Source organism: Epinephelus fuscoguttatus, linkage group LG15 (assembly GCF_011397635.1).
Source record: "Epinephelus fuscoguttatus linkage group LG15, E.fuscoguttatus.final_Chr_v1".
NCBI lineage: Eukaryota > Metazoa > Chordata > Actinopteri > Perciformes > Serranidae > Epinephelus > Epinephelus fuscoguttatus.
This window is the reverse complement of record NC_064766.1, coordinates 19,273,255-19,297,621: the sequence shown is the minus strand read 5'-3', so window position 1 is coordinate 19,297,621 and position 24,367 is coordinate 19,273,255. Positions and strand designations below refer to the sequence as shown.

The following is a 24,367-nucleotide window of genomic DNA, read 5'->3' as shown; positions in this document are numbered from 1 at the left end:
CAGTAAATTTCTCATTCTTAAATTGCTCCCTGGATCCAAGGTTGCTGGGTGAGGGATTTGATCTGGTAAGATAGAGATTTAGGTCACGGTAACACAGAAGTTTGTATGATGGCTCATCCAATGTAAAGGGGAACACTTGGTAGACTCAAGTCAAAAGTGGAAATGTTTCTCATTGTTTCAAGTTTTGTATGTTTTGTGTTCCAGATGTCAAGGTGGAACCTTGATCCTAAGAGGGGGGGTGTGACGCCCCTCCCACTGTCTTTGAAAATGTTTCAGCCAGTCTCGTCAGGCAGCTGGCTGACATGGGAGAGTCGTTACCTTGATTAGGCTCACCTGGGCTTCCAAGCTATAAAAGCTGCCTAATCTGTTCACTTGGTCTCTCCCTTCCTTTCAGCTTACATCCACTGAGCATCTTTGGTTTTGGTTTGCACCTTCAACACCTCCACAGAACACTTGACACTCACCCATGCATGGCTTTCATGACTGACTTTGCTGATCTACACACTCCATTGATTATTAAGTTAATTTTAGTTTAATAAATTTGGCTTGTTTTAAGTAAATCTTTTGTGTGGACTCCCTAATTGTCACATACTCTGAGCCAGTTTGTGACAGTGTTTCAGCACAATCTGGCCAAAACATTTTCTCTAAAGAATCCTTGGCCTCCTCCAATTATATCTCTCGCCTCTTTTTCTAAACCACATAACATAAGTGTATTGCTTGTCTAAAGATTGCAAGCTGGACTCTGAATAGCAATTCAGATGCTTTTGTGGTCACTTTTGCTATTTTTATATGGGCAAGTGATACCTCAGGAGGTTACCAGAATTTACGCTGGATAAGACTTAAGACTCAGCTTTTCGCAGGATGAGATACAGTCATGACAGTGATGTCTGTTATATTTATTATTTTGGTTAATGTTAATTAGACATTGCAACTCTTGACTTTACACTGCAGTAAATGTCAAAATACATAGCATTATCCTCACAATTATAATAAAGTAATAAACAAAAAAGTGTAAAGAATACATCCCAGTTCATCTTACCAGTTAACCTGTTTTTAATAATTACAAAATACAGTACATGATTACATATAATTTCAAACTATCATTCCCAGTGAACATTCTAAATTGCTTTGGCCATTGTATTCACTCATTGCCAACTCTATTGAAAAGTTGACTGTGATATCACTGGCCATGCAAAAGAGTAAGCCACTAACCATGAGCCCTTGATAGAGCCTGTGTCCTATCAGATTCAATTACAACAAGGTCAGAGTTGTCTTCCTCTGCATTCTCAACTAGTATACTGGTGTCAGCCACATCAGGCGGTGGCTGCTCATTGTTGAAGAAGAGCGGGTTGTCAAAGGTGGTTAACATATCAGGGATGGGTACACGATGATTGAACTTCTTGCAGATGAAGAAGGCAACGATTACCCCCATGGCAAGCCCCATGACGACCAGCACAGCTGCCAAAGCTATGTGACCACGTTGATGATGTTTAGCTGGTGCACAGATTGAAAAAGTAGATTATGATCAGCCAAAAAAAACAACACAATTTTGTGCAAAATAGAGAAGGTAAAGAGGTGTTACTTACGTCCTGGCGGTGATGGTAACTGTGTTGGTGGTAATACTAGAAAGAAAGAAGGGAAATGTGACAATTGTATACTAAAATTGGATTACACGATATTAGCTTGACAGTGGCTGAACCTGTCAGACAGGATCAGAAATGAGCGCTGGGCTTGACAGTTGCTTGTATTTTCTGGTGGGTCATTGTGGAAGACAATCAATGCAGCACATGAGAAGCCTCATGACGTCCAAACAGTCTTGTGAGAATTCTTAACTTTTCTCACCTAATTTTAAAACTTGTATTACACTCTGTGACATTAGTTGTGGGATGACTGAGCACTTTTAAGTGCACAACTGTAAGTAGTGAAAGAAGAATGCGCACCCATAAATGTTGCACTCACCTTGTGTCTACCAAGACACAAGACAGAGCCTGCCCTCCTTTTCTGAGTAACAATTAATTGTTCCAGGTTGACTTTTATTCATAAAACCATGATTACAACATTTATTTTCAGTGCTGTTTGTTGTCTGCACATTTCCCTTCACTAATATACTTCACTCAAGTCTTTAAAGACTGAATGCTATGGTAAGTCAGGCCCCAACATGTAGTGTGCCATGTCTCTCAGCCAAACTATGGCAAGAATTTATGATTGTATAATCATCTAAACTCACACAGCCCATTATTTCAAAAGACAAAAAATATTACGTAGTCAGATGTTGAAATTGTTGAAAAAAACAAAAACAAAAAACAAACATTAATACGGGTGCAATTGAGTCCATGTAAGAAGAATTATTTACCTTTGGGTGTTTTGCAGATGTATGGTCTACGATAATGCTCAGAGCCTGTACCCCATGTCCCATCCAAGGCACTAAGGTCTCCATGGCTGAGAAAACCAGGTTCCTCCTCAGCCCAGTTAGTGTAGTCCATGACTGTTCTGTCCAACCACAACCACTCCCCTGGAGAAGAATAGATTTTTATAGATTTTTTTGTTTGTTTTATTTAATCCTTCTTTTTTACTCTGCAGAAAACAATAGCCACACTTTGTGAACAATAAATGAATTATTAGAAAGGATAATTTAAAGAATAATTATTTTAAAACCATTGCATTTTTGTTTTCCAAAATAACCTTAGACTAGTCCATACCCATTGAGTACAGGATACCATATCATGACTTAGTCATACCAAAAATTATAAAAAAAAAAAAACCCAAACATTGGGCCACAGGGGGAGCCACAGCGATCAGTCGCATTTTAGCCATTTTTAAGCATTTTCTGTTGTTATAGCGCCACCCAGTTGCCAATTAGAGTTAAATTTTTCCAGTCACCTTGAGGCGTCCTGTTCTACATATCTACCAAGTTTAGTAAAAATCGATATGGCGGTTAGGCCTAGATAAGAAATTAGCTCTCTAGCGCCCCCGTTTTGTTTGATGGGATCAATAATGGAGGGGTCCCCTCAGGTTATGTGTGGTCATATGCCTACAAAGTTGCGTGGTGATCGCTGAAACCCTTGAGATGTTATACACCTTTATGTGATGAGCCACGCCCTCCACAATATTCATTGCCTTATAGAAGCTCAGTTTTTCTAAGTTTTCCAACTTTTGCCAAGAGGGAACTTTAGATATTGGTCCCTAGATTATGTTCACCGAGTTTCATACAGATCGGTCAAACTTCCTAGGAAGAGATCGATTTTAAGTGTTTTTCAAAAAATTTAAAATGGCAGAAAATCTGTATCACCGGAAGTTATGGGTTCTTGAGGCAAATTTGTTCCTCATGAGGAGAGGCATCTCTCTGCAAAGTTTCATGTCTCTACGACATACGGGGGCATGAGATATGCCCATTCAAAGTTTGCAATTTCTATTGGTTGTTATAGCGCCCCCCTTTGGCCAATTGATGTAATATTGCTTCATTCGCATCCTCCCATGACCCTCTACCACTGTGCCAAATTTCACATGGATTGACCAAGTCAGTGAGGAGAAAAACATGAACAGAGACACAGACAGACAGACCCACATACCCACAGACAGAGTTTTCGTCATTATATAGTAAGATATATGTTGTTTATTTAGATGTTCACCAAGCATAATAATTAAATGTTACTTTCCATGAAAGCACAATGTGACTGTACCTTTGAGAGTTTTAAACAGGCCGATCCAGAAGTTTCTGTAGCTGTCTTTAAATATATTTGCATTGTTCTTAATGAATTCTTGCTCAGAGGGATCTTCAATACTGGCTAGTAATCCACCTTCACAAAACAAAGGACAAGTCCTTACTTAAAGATACATGCATTATAGTGCCCAAAAATATCTTAGACCATCCACAAAATGGACTTACCATGTCTGCTACAGCTTACAGCTGCATCTGGCCAATTTTTTTCTTCTGTGAAAAATATGTAACAGTAACCCTTAAATGGTAGCCAGGTGTATATCCTGTCTATGTTTGTTTCATCTGGGTCTTCAGGGCAAATTCCAGGAAAATCAGTGATGTCTGTCGGTGGCACATCTATGAATGAGCGAGACAGTGATGACAATGGGATCAACTAATTAGATTGTTTCATAGTTTCAAATCCAGTGCATTGAAATAGGCACTTATATTATTTTATAAAAGAAAAGTGTCACATCTAAAAGCATACAAAGGTAAAAGTGTGTAACCCATTAATTTATCATTCTGAACAGAGATAAAATTTTAACTTAAAACCATCTGTTACTTAAAAAAATGATCCAAACAGATGAGCATAGGACGTGTTTTGACATTTAAGGGATAATGTCTTAGTTCAGACATGTTGGTATATAGAATAAGTTGCACATTCAGTTATTCACATAAACATTAGTCTGTGATTTGACATACCTGTAGACTTCATACAAACACTATTCATGGTCTGCATGCAGTCACTAGTCTTCCATTTTCCATCCACATCCACGTAGACACAAGATCGATTCCTGCTTGGTTCATTTTCACCCCACTGAGAAATGCTCATGTGCCAGCCATCAATATATCTGAAATACCCATTGGTCTGAAAGCAAAGATTAATCAGACTGCATTCAGCTTTATTATTCAGCTTCAAATAATGTGCAATCTGATTTTTTTACAGCAATGAATGGTGAACATTTTTAGCAATTTTAGCAGCATGGCTGTATAAACTGAAGTCTACCACTGTGGTCCAGACTGAAATATTGCATCAACTATTGGACAAATTGTAATAAAATTTGGTGCAACCATTCATGGTTTTCAGAGCAGGAATTCTACTTATTTTGGTAATCCTCTGACTCCTCTTGTGTCATGGTTGATTATGATTTTGAGTCAAATGTCAACTGTCACAGTGGATGGATTGCAATTAAATTTTGTACAGATATTCATGTTCCCCACAGAATGAACTGCAAAAACTTTGGTGATCCTATCATGTTGACATTACCTGTAACTCTTAGTTTAGAGAGTCTAAAAATACTGATTACTACGTTTCTGTCTTACAATCAGCTTGTCCTCAACATTGCTGAAAAGTTTTGAGATGCTTTCTCCTGTATTAGTTGGCACGTATGGATCTGATTCAAGGTAAATTGATGTCGCCTCATGAGGAGTTTTTGCTGCTAGTCACAGACAAATGCATTTTCAAAATTATAAATAAGTTACAAGCAGAAGCTAGCTGTATTACTTAGCTATGTGCTATTTTAGAGGCTTTTAGAACTGTACCTTTGCTTTGTTCAGTCCAATCCACAAAGGGGCTTTGAGAGTCAAAGCCAGCAGCTCAACGTAGGTCTGTGTCCACTTGTTTCGTAGACTAGCCAGTTTGGCACCATCACCTTCACAGTGCTTCATGGCTCCGTCCCAGTTCATTTTTTGACTAACAACCTTGATAGAGTCATTTAATATTTTGACATAATCAAAAGAGGTTGTCGGTTCAGGGGAGTCTGGGAGAGATGAGTCTGTTTAGGGTGAGAAATAAGGTTAATTCAGTTTTTCCATTCATCCTAAAGGCGATCTATGCTTTTCCTTATTTTACATTATACACACATCCATCACTTACAGAGTAACATTAGCTTTCATTTGAAGTCGTGTGTCTGTCTAGCTGGAAAATGCAAGTCTAATGTTCCCTGTCTCTTAACTTTGTTTTTGGTCTGTTATCTGGCTTTCCAGATGCTAAATGCTCTATTATGTTCGCCAGTTAGTTGCTATCTTTGTCTTTCTGCTGTTTGAATAGTATGAGTAGATGGTGGTAATAGTGAGTAGATGGTGAACCAAAACAGTGAATTTACAGACCAGACAGCTAAAGAACGACCTTAAACTCAATGTGACACTTCATAATGCAGAGAAGACACAGATTCAGGATATAATTATCTGTAATTATTATCTGTTAATTATTATTAATTATCTGTTCATCACTGCGAACAACCCCTTTCACGTTGTCGCATTGCTTTGTCATTTAATACATTTTTTTTGTAAGAATATTGGTTACAGATGCTTTAAGAAATATGAAATGAATATTGTAAGAAAATATGCCAATCCTTTTAGACCACATTATCAAAGAGAAAGATCAGAAGATGAGCTCACCAACATTTCGACGACAGACAAATCCATTGGTGTCATTGCAGGACTTTGGTATCCATGTCCCAATGCCATGGGCAGGGTTTGTATTTATCACAGCACACTTTAACTGGGAAGGCACGGAAAGAATATGGTGAGGAACAGACAACTGTGTCAGGATCCAATGTAAAAAGAGTGGCAGGGAGGGGGGTTAAAAACATACCTCTCTTTGTCTCCTGAGTAATTCAAAATATCTTTCATAATCTCTGTAATTCTGCAATGTAAACATATTTCAAATTTTAGAAATATTCAAAAAGTATGGTAATAAATTTTAGAAACATATTGACTCTTCAGTAAGAGTGCAATGGTACACAGAAGTGATAGTTTGGTTCACACCCCGATTTAGAAGTCATGGTTTAGTTTAGTTCTAGTTTGGGGGTAGGGATTAGAGGGGGTAAAAAACAAATGCATAAGAATATGTGTCTTTTTATTTATTTTAAGCAGAGAGTAGTGCAAGTGTCAAAGACAGACAAAATCCTCTTGCCGGGGACTGAGGTAACATTTCGCCCACATGCAAGTTCGGTAAACTATTCTTATAATGAAGGGATATTTCAAACGCTTGTATATTGCGCTCTACAAATTCAACCACTTCCTCAAAAAGCAACAGGTCACAACAGGCTCTAAAACTGAAAAGCATCTATTATTCTAATAACATAACATAAATAGAATGTGTCCTAGCATGCTATATGCTTTCCATTAATATACCCTATAACAGTGCAGCAAAGCTGACATACGGTCCTCATCCTCTACACAACTCTTGCTCTGTTGTGGCTGACCAGGAACCCGTAGGTGGGTCTCCCAGCTCTAGCATTTCATTTGTGCTCATGGTAGTGTGACTTACTCGTACGTCAATCGTCTTGTTGCGCTAACCTCAGCACATGATCCTAGCAGCATACAGCTTAAAGTTAACACTTGCACACTTTGGTTCTGCATTATGTGCATCAGTCTACATATGGTGTATTCTGCATGCAGCTGCATGTATTGAACTGTAACCCCCTTACTCTGACAGATATGCACAAACACCTGAGCCATTACAGCCCTACTCTTCAGAATAGTGAATATACTGTAGATTGTGTCTACTTTATGCATACCACATTCTTGTACACAGAAATTTAAACACCTTACCCACAGTCTTCCCCAGAAAGAATCTAGACTGTAGCGTCTCTAAAATGGAGAAGAAGACAATGGAGAAAGACAGTGTCACATTTTTAAACACCCTCAAATTATCAGGAGTGGTGCACACAACCGAGTTGCACACCTATCACATCATAAAATACCATTCAGATTCACTTCACTTACTTTAAAGTCCAAGTTGACATATCTCCTCGGTTGCCCATCAGTCCAATAAAATCCAGTTGAACCTGAACTGCGAAAACCAATCCAAAGGTCTGTTGTGGGTGTTTCAACCATTTGAGTCGTCAAAAAGACTGAAAATTTAACATAACAATGATTCAAGAGTCAAACATTTGCTTGGAAGTTTTGTTCCCCCTCCAGTTTAACATATATATATATATATATATATATATAAAACACAACATATGTAGACTGTTTGGCTCTATACTTTTGGAAGTGCACTGTATAGTACCACTGGTTCATGCATGTAGGTCTACTATACTCTGCAAACTGAAAACAAAAATCAGTGACGTTCACAGTTAGTCTCATTAGCAAGAGCATAGAGCTCTGGCGAAGGATTTGGCTCGTTCTGATCAGTTTAGTTTTGTACTCTAGAGGTTGCTAGCAGAGCTTGACATTTGTCTTACATTGTATAAACATCAGTTACTTGATCATTTTTAAACTCTAGTAATATGGTGATAATTGAGCCTACAGCCTCTCAACCGCCATTAATCCCTCAATTTAATTCAGTTGTCACATACACAAGACATGCAAAACAATTAAGTAACCAGTGTAGTCTTGGCTACACTATCTTTGTTACCTGCCATCTCAGGGTGCTGCAATATATGTACCTGGCCACATAACCATGAACAGGAGAAGAGGTTAAGAAGATTGGTGGATCATTTACCAGAAAACAAAACAAAAAAAGGAGACAAACCTGCCACGTGTCTTGAGGGAATAGAGGCCAAGTTTCCACCCATGGTTTTGCATTGTTTTCTCGCTGCATCCCATGTTAATTTCTGATTGGTAATGAGGCTGTAACACTAAAGTAGAGGTGAAGAATGTTAGGTTGATACAGTTATTCAAAAACTGTCCTGGTTAGTACATTAATCCCAATTTCACGACATGACAAAACAGCTTGATGTGACATCTCAGAAAAGCATCATCTAAAAATGCATAATCTAAAAGATCTCTGTGTAAAGGTCCAGTGTGTAGGATTTGGGGGGATATATTGGCAGAAATTGAATATAATATTCATAACTATGTTTTAATAGTGTAACCAGAGAAAAAGAATCATTGTGTTTTTGTTGTCTCAGTTGTGAGACATGAACCATTTATATCTAGACATGAGCTGTTTATATCTACATACAGAGTGGGTCCTCTTTCGCAGAGTCCACCATGTTATACAGTAGCCCAGGACAGACAAACCAAACACTGGCTCTAAACAGGGCCATCTGCATTTTTGCCTAGGCTACCGTAGACCTCCTACATGCTTGGCACACGGGAGAAGTTTCAGCTGGTTCCAATCTGCACCCTCACTGCTAGATGCCACTAAATCCTCCAAACTAGACCTTTAAAAACATTGTCTGTTAAAGCAAAGGCCAATGTCATTGTAAGTACTGATAATGTAATTATGTCCTGAGTCAGATTTCTTTCCATTCATTCAACACACACACATGTTAAAGGCCAAAAGTGACCTCTGACCTTGGATTTCATTTTTTTCCAGTTGGGTGGGCAGCCACCTTCAGGGGCCTCTGTGGGTGCCACAGTGGCGTTGGTTGTTGGTGAGCCAGAGCTGCGTTTACAAATGGACATGTGCTCATGCCCACAATTATAATCATGCCAGAATCCTGTGAAGCAATCCGAGACATGAAAATGAACAGTTTAGCCAATACTATTTACTTTTTATTTTTCATTTAACATCAAATGTGGGTTCAGAGTTGTAATTCTTAAGATTTTGTCTGTAGTGCAGTTTAATCTCATTGATAGCTTCACTGTTCACTGTCTTTACAGTCTATCAGAGCTGTATCAATGTACCAAAAATGCAAAAGGAACATCCTACTGCGGCTGATTCACATTAAAAGCATTCAACCGACAAAACAGTTAATAGCTTTTATTGTGAAGCATGCAGCAAATACAATGTATTATTTGTCACTATGATTATCTCTTACGCAATCGTTCATCAAAAGCATGTCTACAAAACATGGCAACAGCCATTTTTAGCTTCTTTTTTTTTTATCAGCACAACAATTGTAATTTTTGGAAGTCATTAATGGGAAAAGAAGGCAGCCATGGTGAGCTGTTTGATAAAGAGCCACAGACAACAGGCCTCCAACTCCTCAGCAATGTAGCCAGTTTTACTTATGTTGTGTGGAACACTACTCACACTGTGCATTCAGATCGAGGTTGCATCTATTTGTGATTGGCTTCTTTATTAAAACAAGGGGAAGTTGTTTGGCTGTGCTGTAAAAAGATACACCACTTCCCTTCTGTCAGCTGCTCAACAAGTGTTTGTTGTAGTAACTGCACATGATGTTATCATGCAAGGTTGTCGCCAAATCAATCAGGACTGAAATCTTAAGGATTAGAACTTCTAATTCTTTAATTATTCATTTGCATGAATGCCAATGAAGGTGAATCATGTGTAAGTTTACTCACCATTATGATAATGCATGGCAACACACTGCTCATCATAATTCTTGAAATCAGGCTGACCTTCATCCCATCTTTGATACACCATTTGAGAACCATCCATCCAACTTAATGTAAAACAAACAAATCCGTTAAAATTTTGTCTCAAAAAAAGTCATTGTGAAAATATATTACTAGCATCATGACATACTGATTCGAGCCTAAAGGCTGGAACTGTATTATATTATATTAGAATATCTATTTTTTTTTGGATTTATCCTAGTTTGATAGTGACTTTCTCAGGGTTTTGACAATGTAGGGTCTTAAATTGTGGTGCACACAAATTTGAAATGAAAGGAAATCCCTGTGCACCTGATGCTACAGCAACCAACCAAAATGCATACAGTATTTCTGAAGGACACCTAAAACTGCCTGAGTTCGGATCTGCATCATGGCACTTCTATCCATCAGGCCAACCTTGCAACAAGACCTATTTTTCAAATTCAAAAATAAAGTTACAGATATTTTATCAACATATTTTTAACTGGTTATGTAACCTATGTTTTAGAAATTTCATACATCAAACCATGTAATTTTTCTTGGGAATTCTTTTTTTATTTATTTGTTTTAATTTCATTTAAATAATTTTCCCCCAACTTTTTCAGTTTTTTTGCATTTAATTCATACTCACGCAAATGCTCCATTTAGGTCTACCTTCAGGCCTATCCAGTAAGTACTATAAGTTCTGGATATCTACACAGAGACAGGGGAACACGTCAAAAGCAACAATTATTTAGTTTGTGCAGAAATTAAATCCCATGATTATTGTATTTGATTGGTCATTGCTGTGATTGTGTAACGATGTTTAAATATCACTGCTTACCTGTTTCCATAAAAAGACACTCTCAGATTCACTGCCAATAGATACCAGGTCACCATGCTTCTGTTTGCAGAATTGGCGAGCATCTTCCATGGCCATTCCCTTGCTGTTAATATAATACTGAGTCCCATTTAGTTCTAGCCACCCATCTGCTGTCATATTGTGGTCTGAAACATGTCAGAAAGATGTTATATAGCTTCAATATATGTGCAAATTCTGATTTTTCTATTCCTGTTGCTTTCTGTATGATGTCTGATGGCAGATTAAAATGTAAAGGCATGCAGCAAATAAGGTTCACTCCATAGACAAGGAACAGCTGCAGCAGGGTAATGTCACAGAGCCCTCATGCTTCGAAGTACAAAGGAAGTAATCTTTTGTTGTCTTACATAATAACCCATATATGACTGTTACAAGAACAATTCATATGAGTTTTGTGGAATGTCACCTGCATAGTTAAGGTATGGCTAGATTTAGGCAACTAAAAGTACTTGGTTAATGTCAAGAGAGACTGGTTAAAAAGACTGGAAATCACTGAACAGCTTCCATGTGAACTGTCAAATTATTCACAGTGATACCTGCTGATCCTTTAAGTGCACGAGAAATTGTTGTTTGAGGGACACATTGTTGAAGTTTTTAAGTTTAGTTTTCAATTTTTCCAACCCAGTTGTCAGAAAAAATGTTCGCATTGTACATTTCTGCAAACCATGACTACAATTTGTACATTATTTTGTGGCTGATACGTTGAAACTTTAGATTTCTTAAAAACGCTGTGGTAAGGTTGTAGTTATGTTTAGGCACAAAAACACTTGGTTATGGTTTGTAAAAGTCATGTTTAGGCTTAAACCTACCGTGGTGCCACAAAAGCTACTAGAAAAGCAGGGACAGATCAGTGAAATACACTCATTTGCCATAAACACAGATGTGAAATGCTGCAAATGGTCACCAAATTACAACCGGTGTTGGTGTTTGTTGATTTTAAACAGTGGTCTGCAGACTGATTGCCATCTTGCCGAGGTGACAAACCTTCAAACATCCCTTCCACCTCTTGATGACAAAATCAGCATACTTATTATGTTATTTCAGAAAACTTGATATTATACATATAAAACTTAAAATCTAATGTATTTGTGGTTTGCAGAAATGTACAATGCAAACATTGTCTTCGGGCAACTGGACTGGAACATCACATACGAAACTGCTCTCACATTTCACTTGGGTGGCGGCACAAACCTCAGAGAGCAATATCTTTACTAGAGGTAATTAAGAAAATATGTTTTTGATAAACCAATCCTTCATTGTTATGAAAGTCCTCTATAAATTAAAATGATCATAGAACAGAAACGGTACTATAAAAGTCAGGGAGGCAGCAAAATATAAGATGGGATGTGATGGAAGTGAAATGAAAGTGGAAAAATTGAAAAGCTTTTTTGAATTGGGACTCCATTAAAGGAAAGAAAAGAGAAATAACATTTATTTCAACTTCATCTAAGTATTTGGGCAAAAAATTGTGTTAAATGTATTAATATGTTTGATATTTTCTTAAGCATTTTAAGTGTTTCAGTATCAAGTACTATGACTGACTAGCTAAATAGCTCATTCAGCAAGACAAAGTGCAACACAAGATGTGTCACTTGTTGATAAGAAGGAGACATTAGCAATAAAGTTCAATGGCTTTGTGTTTCAGGCTGCTGTTTGGTTGTTAGTCAGGGTCACTATCAGCCAATATCAGAACGATGATGGTTACTTCTTTATACTTAAATTTCCTTTTGGGCACTGAAGGACATGAAATTTACTGATTGTATCCATATGATGAAGCAGAAAAATGAGAGCATATTCCTATGTGGTTGCATCCATAATGGCTCACTTACCAGGAGTGACAGGCTCTGGAGGTGGCTTCGGAGTTGCTCCTGTATGAACATTGATAAATATGTTTCAGAATAGAGTATTAACTGCATACACCTGAACACCTGAGAGAAAGACAGCACTGAAAAAAGTAACCTTGCTCACTCGATTCTCAACAAATGCCACAAAAGAATTACACACTTTTCCTTGGAATCCATGTAACCAAATGACCACTCTTTACCTGCACGGATCTGACACAGCCATTTATTGTACTTCTCACACTGTACATCATTCCAGGACCCGCTCCAAGTTTGCTCATATAGACTGAATTCAGCACAAGCTTCCACATTGTTTTTATTGTTTGGCTCTCCTTCTTTCCAGTGTTGGAAGTTTACCTGCAAACAAAAGCAAATGATTGAACATACAGAGATAAATGGAGTGATTTCCATTTAATTGAATGAAACTCAAATTAATGTACTCATCCCCTATAGAAAGAGAAACCTGTTAACTCACCGGGGATCTATCGCTCCATACATAACCGGTGGCTGGGTCAGGGGCATTAAGTCCAATCCACGCATTTCCATCATACCTGTATGATGGACCAACTTATATTAATGATTTATGTGCAACCTGTGTAAAATGTTCTTTATCTTGTGCTACCAGTTCTGTGCTTTTATGAATACTTGAATCTTAATTTCGTAATGGGCTGTTGAGTATACCTTAACAAGATTTTCTGCCAATGATCATGCTTATCACCTGATACCATATTTGACAAAAGAGGGATTTTACAGCATCCCCAAAGAATGACAGTGGTTTCCTTTTTAATGCAATGAGAAGATTTTGTTAATTGCAGCCCTAATTGTATGAAACCAGGTTATACTGTACCGATTTCCAACCATTAGCTCAAATCTGCTGTGGATGCTGAGCAGGTCTCCTCCGATGGCGTTGCAGTAATCTCTGGCCTCATACCAGGTCTTCCAGTCCGAACTTGATTCTGGAAAAAGCTTAAACAAAAGGCAAGAAGTTCAACTATGATTAAAGGTTTGGTAGTTTCACTGTACCCTGAGCCTGATGTAGGAATATGTATTTTATTGCCTCCAAAGACACAACTACATACAGAGGTTGATGAGGTGCACTGTGGTTGTGTTTAGTTGTGTGTTAGGTATTTTCTTTCAGTGTGTGCATGACAGAGCTTCACATGGGTATGATTTAAGGCTGTCACTTGTTTTTTTATTTTTGATTAATGTTTGTGTATTTTATTGTATAATCAATTTATGGTGAATCATCATCATTTCCTAAAGTCAGCGTTGACATTTTAAACAGACTGATCCAGTGGTTGAGGCATTAGTAGATTATTGGCTGACAGTAGACATTATTTTATATGGAATTTTTATATGGAATCAACATGGTGTGGGTCCCTCATCTCTCAGTACAGAGCTACACTTGTCATTGTCTGTCATTTGTCATGGTGATGGTGTTACTGTTTGGAGTTGATAGGGTGGACAGCAGTATTGTAATTAAAAGCACCTCAAACGAGACCAAGTCATGACCAAGACCAGAGTACTATGGAGACCCAGACAAGGCCAAGACTTTGAGGAGCTGAGACCGAGAAAAGACCAAGACGAGACCCGTGTGAATCTCACACTGCTTGGCACACTTATGATAACATGTGGAACATCCCATTCATAGGCACTCCTTAAAGTGATCTGAATGATCCACATTCCCATAAAGCCACCCACAGAAAATATTTGTACATGCCTCTTCTTTGAGCTCTTTTATTGCCATACTGTATACATGTGTGTACCTACAAGAGTACCATGAAAATAATCAAAAGGCATTACAGAGGTGAATTTTATGTGTGGGGAATTTCGAAGTCAATGTAACCATCTTTACTCAACACTAATTTATTGCGCAGGCAATTTAGTGATATCCCAACAGTTTGGGTCTTGACCAGTCTTGAAATAAAATCGTGAGTTGTTTTTGTCAGAGACTAGGACAAGACCGAGTATAAATGCAGTTGAGTCTGAGATGAGACCTTCAAAGTGGTCTTAGGACCAGTCTCGAATACTACAACACTGGTAGGCAGCAAGTCCCATTAATATTGTCATCTCCTGTTATTTTATTTTGTGAGGTGACAGATTGTGATTTTAATTTTTTTTCTTTTCAATTATATCCGCTACCACACTAGCTGCATGTTGCACTTGCTCACCCCAATCATTTGCAAATTTTTAAGTAAAACAGAAGCTAATGATATATTTTTCAAAAAATAGTCTCAGGCTTAAGATTATTTTAATTCCTCATAGGTGTGAATGTGTGTGCGAATGGTTGTCTGTCTTTATATGTCAGCCCGGTGATAGGTTGGCGACCTGTCCAGGGTTTACCCTGATTCTCGCTCAGTGTCATCTGGTCTCTAGCCTCCCACAACCTTTTAAGAACATAAGCAGTTACATGTCATGTTGCACCTTAACCAGCCTGTGATAGAGCATCATTTTGTGTATTGGTGAGGAAAACCTTCAGTCGAAACTTTTACTAAACTCTTTAAGCTCACTTGGAGCACAAGTTCAAACACAGAAGTCAGTTTGCAAATACATAAGGAATTCAGGTGTATATGTTTCACTCATGTCAAGCGGTGTTGGATTTTACCTTATAGCAGAAGTTTCTTGTTGGTATTTGATTCCAGCCGTCGGCACACTTGGGAGGAGGAACCGTTGCTGGTACATGGGTTGCAACTGTCCCCTCTGCCAGGTGTTTGCAGATGTATTTCTCCTTATTGGTGCAGGGCAGCACATCCCAGAGGCCAGCAAAAACTCCAGTTGTCATGGCAACACAGCCCTGTTGCTGACCTTGCATTGTCGGGGGAGAAATTGTAAACTGTCAAGTGTGAAGCCACTTTTGGCTTTTTTTTTTACAGTAGGCTAGAGTTAAAAATCTTAAGATACCTGGCATTCCAGTGTTCCAGTGAGTAAACCTCACTGACTCTGTGTTGGTCCATGAAAAATAATCAATGTGTCTCTGGTTTGAGAGGCCTAGCCAGAAGTATTTCTCTGGTCTCATCCCCACCAAGCTAACAAGGAAGGCATTATCCACCCTGGAAAAATTTACACAATTCAGATTGCAGGAATTCTTTTAACCTTGAATGATGTACAACATCAAAGACTTTTGTTTGAGTTTCGTTTGCAAGCTCTAAAAAACCCCCTTTGCATCTAAGCTTCCAAAGTCTAGGTTGCTCAATTTCAGTATGTTCAAAAATATTTGGAGTCAAAATAATTGTTTTTACCCATTTGACACATCAGCTAAGTAGGAATCTGAGGCCTTGCAGTCATCCTTGGCTTCATCAAACGTCTTTGTCTGTGTTCCTACAAAGTAGCAATAGGAGCCATGTTTTTTCCACCCCTGAATTTTTGGAAAGCAAAAAAGAGGTTAAATATCATTGTTGTTGTCCTTATTTAGGGTTATTAATACACTTGCACAAAACAAAAGCTAAACAAAACAAAATGACCCTAATATATCCTCAGGGATCTTACAGGGTTGCTTATTAATTTCACTGATTATTTCATGTTGAGAGATCTTCACTTTACAATAAGTATTTTTTTATTTGTCAAAAGCTTCTTACCCAGTGTGTGTTTATGAGACTACATTTCACATGGCTTAACCTCGCTGTTTAACAATCCAGTAATTTAAATATCAAGAAGGCATTTTAGCATGATTTGTTGCATTATTCAGTATTATGTAATGTGCATACAAGACATTTCTCCTGCATCTGCTGATCTTGTTTAAATTGTGTCCCTTTATGAATTACAGGCCAGATTGAAGCTATGAGAAGTAGAGGTTGGGTTGTGAAGCTGTCACTTAATATCAGCAGTTACATTACTTACAAATGAATATTGTCCTTTCTCAACAACTTTGGCAAAATGCAGTATAAAACAAACAAGACCAAGAGTGTAATCAAGCATTTGTATCCAACTTTCTGTACTTGACTGCTAATGCTTCCTCCAGTGGACACAAATTGACCATCAGAAAGTTTTAGTTACAGTACCCAGCCCTGTATGGTTACACCTTAGGGTTTAAGTTTGGGAAATAAACCATAAAAACCAGCAACATGCATTCGTATGTGAGAAGAAGTAAAGTTCACGCACGGTTTTGCAGCCAATATTCAGGTCCACTTCATCTCCAGGGGGTTCAGAGGCACTCGTCTTCATACAAATGAAACCATGTTTCTCGTTGCATGCGCGGTCAGCCCAGTTCCCATTCTGACACAAGGAAGCATGGTAAAATGTTTATCTATGTGTCGTCAAACAAATAAAAAAGCCCATCATCTAGAATGTGTATAAATCTATTAGCATAGATACATAGACTTAGAGTACAGAAAATTTATATTAAACTAAGCAAATATGTAGACACTCAAACATTACACCCATTTGTGATTATTTAACATCTTATTCCAAAATCACAGATATTAAAATGCTACTATAACAGCCTTCACTCGCAGCAGTAATTTTGACCCATTTAGCTACAAGAACATTCAGCTGGCTTGCATTCTGTGCTTTAATGTAATGGATCTGAGGTCAGGTCTTTGTGCAGGCATGTTGGACAAGTTCTTCCACACCAAATTCAGGAAAATCATGCTTTTTTTCTTGTCTTGTACACAAGGACGTTATGGTGTTGAAACAGGAAACAGCCCTACCCAGACTGTTGCCACATAGTTGGAAGCTCTTGTAAAATATCATTGTATGCTGTAGCATTTCCCTTGATTGGAACTAAAGGGCCTATCTCAAAACAGCCCTGGAGAAAAAATATGCAAAAGTGTGTGTGCTGAAGTTTCCATATACCATAAAGTGTGATACACTGCTGCGTACTTAACTGGTTTGCTTTGAAGCAGGTTGGTTTTCATCATTGGACTAATAATGATATTTTACAAGAGGCTAGGATGTGTACCATAGCCACATAGTGCTCCTTACCTCTCCCCTGATGAGAACACAGTCTTCGTTTTCAGTAAAGATAGCAGGTTTTCCAGATTCCCAGCTGGTGAAGCTGACAGTAGAGTGGTCACTCCAGTCAAATAGACGCTCTGTCTTCCTGTCATTCAGTCCAATCCAAAGTTCATCCGTGGATGCTGCAGACATGGACAGAAAAAAGAGAGAACTTTCCCTCATCTGCCTCTTATATCTTTATTGTGGAGCTCTGCTGAACTTGTTATACTTGTCCAATGTTTTGTGTGTCAGTTGTAGACTATCGTCAACCATCATTGTGACATCATTGCTACGCATTGCACGCTGCTTTCTCTGAAGGAAAAAAAAGTGATTACACAATGCCACAGGATTAAAAACAAGACAGCTCAACAGTGGAGCTACAACAATTAGTCAATTAAGATTGGTCAATCAGCAGTAAACAAATTGGCAACTATTTTGATTTAATAAATAATTAGTGTTCTTTAAGCAAAAAAAGACAAATGTTTGCTAATTAGTTAATTATGCTTCTTCACTGTGAGGATTTGATGCTTTTCTTTGTCATACATAATAATAACCTGAATAGCTTTGGATTTTTGCCTGTTGGTCGGATAGAACATACATTTGAAGATGTCAACTTGGGCTCTGTTAAATTACACACAGCATATTTGACAATTTTGTGACGTTTTATTGACAAAGCCATTAATTGAGAAACTAATAGGCAGATTACTCAATAAGAATAATAAACGTTAGATGCAATTTATGATTTGATACTCTAACTTTGCAGTGTTGGTGATGATTGGAGACAAATCTGTTCATGCACTATTGATTTCTCTATTTTCCTGTTAGGCATTTCCTTTTTTGAATTTGGAGCTAGCTTAGCAATGGAGACTCAAGGCTAGCCATCGCTATTGGAGTTCAGCAAAATTTCGAGAAAAGGTGCCCGTCTGTAGACGTGTGACACACATTTTAGTTGTGAAATGTTATTATCTGTTTTATAGGCAACACATGTTTACAGTTGAGGTCCTCACGCACCATAGCCAAGTTGAGAGATGACAAAGCTTTGGTCCTCCACGTTGTGGATGCTCACTAGGTCCCCTTCTTCTTTGCGACACGCTTTCTGAGCATTAGACCATGTTTGCTGATCACGATGAAGGTGGAAGCAGTGGCCATTGTAGGGAATCCACGGGCTTGAACAAAATCCTGTCTCGGTAGCTGATCATAAAAAAAAAAGAAACATGTAAGTACTTTGTAACTGATATCATACAATTAACCAAAGACAAGATGTTAATACAGTAAACTGTGGAAATAGAAAAGAATAAAATTGGTATTTTTCTTTACCTTGAGTAGGAGTAGTCACAGTTCCCTCACTGTAGCAGATGTACCCCCGTTTCTTTTCGCACGTTGAACTTTGCCAGGAGTACTGTACCTCACTATCAACAATTGCACAGTTGTGTCCCGGAGAAGGCAGTGGGTTTCCTAAAGCAAAAAGATGGTTAAACTTGGAGACTCAGTTCTCAGATGTTTTGTCAGAGTTCTCAAAGTCACACATTATATTTATGACACCTAAACAAAATTCATTGCTATGACATAATTATAAATTCAGCACATTTGTAGGCCCACACCATAATTGTATTACAAAGCTAGTGGTATCAAAAAGAAAAACATTAAAAAGACGAATATAAGCAGAAATAGGAACTTAATTTAATTTGAGTTTGTGTATACATGCATGTAAATGTCTTCTTGTAATCAATGAATATATACGTTATAATATTTAGATAGCATGTGGTCATTAATTACCCTTAGCCCTTCCTGTGGTTTGTAAGTTTTAAGCAAAACAAAATCACTTTTACAGCTGACTGACAACATGGTGTGCATAAAGTACAAATGATAAAGGAAAGATGGGATATACAATTGCCCAATCTTAGCATTCTAAGAATAGTAACACACAGTATTGAAGTGAAAGATAAACTTACCTGAGTCCCAGTTCAGATAACGGTAAGGCTTCCCACTGGACCAGTGCCAGCCATGTTCTTGGTTCTTGCTCAGCCCAGTCCAAAGCTTATTGCCCCCTGTTCCTAGTAGCGCTGCAGGTGTGTTTGTGTGAGTGTTTGAAAACAAAAAGGCACAAGGGACAAAGATGATAAAATTATAAGGAGTGAGGCTCAAACATCATAGTGTGTTAAAGTAGTAAATTAGTGTATTGTAATAGTGTATTGTGTGCATACATAGACATATATATACATTAAGATTAGTTTCTTACCTGTGATGTAAGCCTGCTCGTGAGGATCGGTGATACTGAGCAGGGAGGCCACCTGCTGTTTGCAGCTGGCGTCAGCCTGGGCCCAAGTCAGAGCTGCTTGTGTGTTGAGCTGGTAATACGCTCCTGTTGTTATGTGTTTGTGCCAGTTTTCTCTAGCTGTGAAATATACATGCAAAAGTATGTGAATGCATTTCAAAATGCAATGTTTTTATGTCTGTCAGAAGTAAACCTGAGGGAATCATGCATTTGGTCGTGTGTGTGTGTGTGTGTGTGTGTGTGTGTGTGTGTGTGTGTGTGTGTGTGTGTGTGTGTGCGCGCGCGCGCGTGCATGTGTGTGTGTGTGTGTGTGTGTGGCTGTCTGCAGCAATCTCACAAATTTCAAGACCAGTTAGCCTAATATTTTTTGTGTACATAGATGACTGAATGCTGAGGGATCTCTGATGGTTGCGGTGATTCACATTTGTTGAAAAACCTGTTTTATTGACTGTTTGATACCGTCATTAGCTCAGCTAAAAACAACAAGACTTACTGAGTCTGTTCCAGAGCACATTTTGGCCTATTTTCATGGTTCAAAAACCGACATCTATAGAAAAGTGTGGTCTTATTTTGAACCAGAGCATCTGCAGATTAATTCCAAACACAATATTTTACGATCCATTAAAGTTAGGCACATTACAAGATAAATCAGTCCCCATTTTTAGTATCTTCAGCGCCATCTTTTATCATAGCACATTTTTTTGCATCCGAACGGTGTCGTACCATAACAGGAGCATTTCAGAAGCACAGCCTTGTGCCTCACCCAATTTGGCAGACTTGCACATTTGATCATTTATCTTTTATATTTGTGTTTCTATCATAAGTTAAGTAAGCAGCTTAATTTGATTTGTTTAAATTGATTTTTGGCTGTGGTTTACTTATTAAGAATAGATTCATCCTGAAAATAACATTGTATCTATAACTGACATACAGTGCCTGTCAGCAGGAGAACTTGACCTGCTCTCTGCAATGTGCCATGGCTCTGTCAAATGTAGACAAGGCATGTATTTTTATTAGCTTCTGGGATACTAAGCCGCACAGCCTTTTTTAATGTAACCTCAAGTTGCACATTTGTGCCTTATTGTTTACATCGAATATTAGAAGCTGACTTGAATTTAACCTAGTGGTAGGTCAAATATCATATAATGCCCTGCCTGTTATAACCCTAACAGCCTTCATTATCCAACTAATTGTAAATCAGTGTACACTTTTAAAATCATGCATTGTAACCATTCTCTCGTTGCAGTAAAATAAAAGAGGCAGTACTCACTGTTAGTCGGGCAGAAGCCCCAGAGTTGATTTTCAAATTTAGTTTGAACTGCACACCAAGGTTGGTTTCCTGAGGAGTCGTACACTGTGCATTCTGTGTACCACTGGTCTTTGTACAGAAAGGGAAACATGCAGACCCTACCATTTGCATTTCCCCCAATGGTGTAAAGTTCTGAAAGGACGAAAAGAACAAAACAAGAAATATTTTGAGTATTTTGAGAACATCATTTATCAAAATATAACACATTACCTCACCACTTATAATGCAAAATAATTAAAATGTAGAATGAAAATATATTACAATTCATTTAAAGATTTACAAAGAATTAGCATAGTAATCTGTGGTCAGGAATTACCGTGGTCAAATAATACTGCTTTATACGGTACCTCTATATGTTCTTGTACAAGCACCGCTGGACGTCCCTGGAATTGTGAGGTGGTTATTGGGTCCTATTGTTTTGGAGAGAACTGCTGTGTTATCTGCAGTGAGCTCAATGTAGAGCTTCTGGTCTTTGAGGGCGAGCACTGTTCCATTCTTGCATTCCCACTTTTGGAGGTCGCTCTTTTCGTCACAGTCGTAAAGGCTTACTTCACTACCCACAGTTTTCCCTTGGACTCCCAGGCACTTATTGAGCCAGTGAACCAGAAGTCTGTCCCCAGTTGTCCAGCGTATGTCATAGCAGAAGTCATGTCTTTTAACCAAACAAAAACCAGTGTCTTTGTTCGTTAGTTTAAATGGTGAATCTGATGAAAAAGATTATTAAAGAATTAGTACATAGTTGTGTTTATATCAGGAAATCCTCTGAACAGCTGTTTAACTTTCTACAGTCAATCATCGAGGTTGTTTCAGTTGTGTAAAATTGGATTTTACATTACATGGACAATATTACAGACTAGTATTTACAGAATAAACTGAAATGTAATAAGCAAGCAAAATAAGAATCACAATCACCCCAAATTTGAACTGTAACAAATCTGCAAACATAGGATAACACATGCAACACACTATAAGAACAACCGTCTCGCATAGAGTTGGGTATACAGACCAATGTTCATGACACACCTGCTCTATAAAAACCCCACAGAAATCTTGACATTAAAGTAAAGTTGGAATACTGTACCATCTAAAGCCAAACACTGGAGCGTTAGGATGAGGAGCACAAAGGTTGTACAGGCTATCTTCATTGTTGATATTCTTTTGAGATGTCTTAAGCTGAAGACTTTATCCATGCATTTCTCACAGAGGATTTTAAAGTTGTGTGAATAATTGCGGAAAGCAGGTGATTTTAAAAGCTCTCAGTGAATCAGCATCATATCTTAGAAACATTTGTCAACTATTTCTTGTGAACAGGGAGGGACAAGTGATCACAACCACCTTTTTTTTTTTTTTTTTGCTGTAATTGCTGATATTTGCACGCATGGGTGTGTCATTACAAACATTGTTTTCCCAGAAGTCCTGCTACAGGCAGACACATACAGCAGATACATATTACTTGCATGGGTGTGTGTTATTTCACAATAAATTGTGGCAAACAAGAAGTGCTAATACCAAGTGTGCTTTTCAATGCCAGAAAATGGGAAATATGTTCACATAGATTTACTTTACCTTTTGATTGTTTATTAATACCTAAGACCACCATTTTTTCCATGAAGGTAACCAATAGTTTTTAACATACTAAAACTAGGTAGACAAAATACAAAAAGGGACATAAACCATGCCCACATCCCACAAATGAAGAGAAAGAAAAATAGAAAGAAATAGTAAAAAACAATAACAAGATGTCACAAAATACAGAAAACATTAAAAGGGGTACAAAGGAGCATTATTTATAAGTGGGAGGTGTGTCTTGGTTCCTAATGTGTTGTCACATAGGGTTCCTGTATCCACGACGAAGATTGATAGTTTGTATGTCAATCTCTTTTTGTAAATCTCCCATCAGTTCTCTTAGCTAGGTCTTAAACTGTGGAAACAACATGATTCTCATCCCGAATTGTCACATATCGCCACTTTGGCAGTGGACTTTCACATCGAAATATTATGTGCAAGGAAGTCTTCTGCATCTGCTGTTGACGTTCCAGGATATCACTACCAACAGCGGGATGTCAACAAGAGCATATGGTTATGTTTAGGCAACAGAAGCATGTGGTTGGGTTCGAAAAAAACATCATGGTTTGACTCTACATTCATAGGGGCACCAAACACTAAGCTCCCAGGTGAAAGTCCAGGGTCTGTTGGATCCATCCACCAGCCCTCAAGGATCCACCTGCCCACCCTATAGGAACTTTCTAGCTCCTTATATTATGTTGTTATCGCAGCGTTTCAGTATGACTCCGCCACCAGCGTATTGTGCTGTCCAGCTGCGTTATAAACTGACGTTTGGCATCTAGACTCAGGCCTCATTGTTCCCTGTCAGTATGTTTACATTAGATTTGGGAAGTGATGATTAAATATTTTCCCCCCTAGCCGGAGCCTGCAGGTGGATGATGGGATGGAGGTGGGGCTGAAAGAGGGAGCGGCAGTACTGATGCAGGACAGCAGCAGCATACACAATGCAAAGGAAGAGCTGGAAAGATTTCGCAGCTTAAATAGACCACCAAATTAGGAGGGCGTGTTTTGTAGATGACATATGGGGAGTGACGTATGATGTGTGTATGAATCAGTGCTGCTCGAGTTGACTGCCTGAACTAGCTCGCAGGCATCGCTCTTTTTACGACAAGATAAACGCATTTCCCGGAGCTATAAACACCTTCCGCCTGTCTCCACGTTTTAATATTCAAAGCTCATTACGCAAATCTAACACAAAAGTTGATAAATGAATCAATCATAGCACTGTGTAAGTAAGAAATCGAAACTTCTTTCCCACCCTAGTTCATAATGTGCCCCTCGACGTATGTAAGATAAGCTGGAGAGCCGATGGCCAATGCAACCCAACCTTAGCTGTTACACGCTTCCATCCATTGTCCGTACTTTCAGAAGGGAAAACAGGCAATATTCCTTGTTTGTTACTGTGATATAGGGGCGACCCAATAAACAACCTGACAATAACCATGATATTTAAAAATAAAATTCTGATATGTTAGTTTTTATAGACTGCTTACACAGTATAAACAAGCCTATTAACTTAACAACCCAAACTGTAACCCTATCTACCAAAAGAAACTTTAAACACCTGTTTTCACACGTTTCAATATTCAAAACTCTCTCTGCAAAACATACACTTACATAGCCAAGTAAATCATTCATAGCATTGTGTTTT

General features: G+C 38.2%; 1 protein-coding gene across 1 annotated transcript; it reads right to left on the bottom strand.

The window, feature by feature from the left end:
• Positions 1-1,035: 1,035 nt before the first annotated feature.
• LOC125902240 (macrophage mannose receptor 1-like) lies at positions 1,036-22,410 on the bottom strand. Its single transcript, XM_049598440.1, has 32 exons — positions 22,232-22,410; positions 21,498-21,854; positions 21,112-21,282; positions 19,806-19,961; positions 19,519-19,629; positions 18,884-19,021; positions 18,578-18,757; positions 17,555-17,709; positions 16,733-16,846; positions 15,874-15,989; positions 15,536-15,684; positions 15,240-15,439; positions 13,482-13,600; positions 13,110-13,185; positions 12,838-12,991; positions 12,623-12,661; positions 10,758-10,921; positions 10,566-10,627; positions 9,902-10,002; positions 8,948-9,093; positions 8,181-8,286; positions 7,430-7,557; positions 7,256-7,294; positions 6,294-6,344; positions 6,098-6,200; positions 5,240-5,472; positions 4,400-4,565; positions 3,887-4,054; positions 3,681-3,797; positions 2,354-2,512; positions 1,587-1,622; positions 1,036-1,494 (listed from the first exon to the last, which is right to left on the bottom strand). The coding sequence occupies exons 1-32, from the start codon at positions 22,338-22,340 to the stop codon at positions 1,208-1,210; spliced, it is 4,410 nt and encodes a 1,469-aa protein (XP_049454397.1). The 5' UTR covers positions 22,341-22,410; the 3' UTR covers positions 1,036-1,207.
• Positions 22,411-24,367: the final 1,957 nt, after the last annotated feature.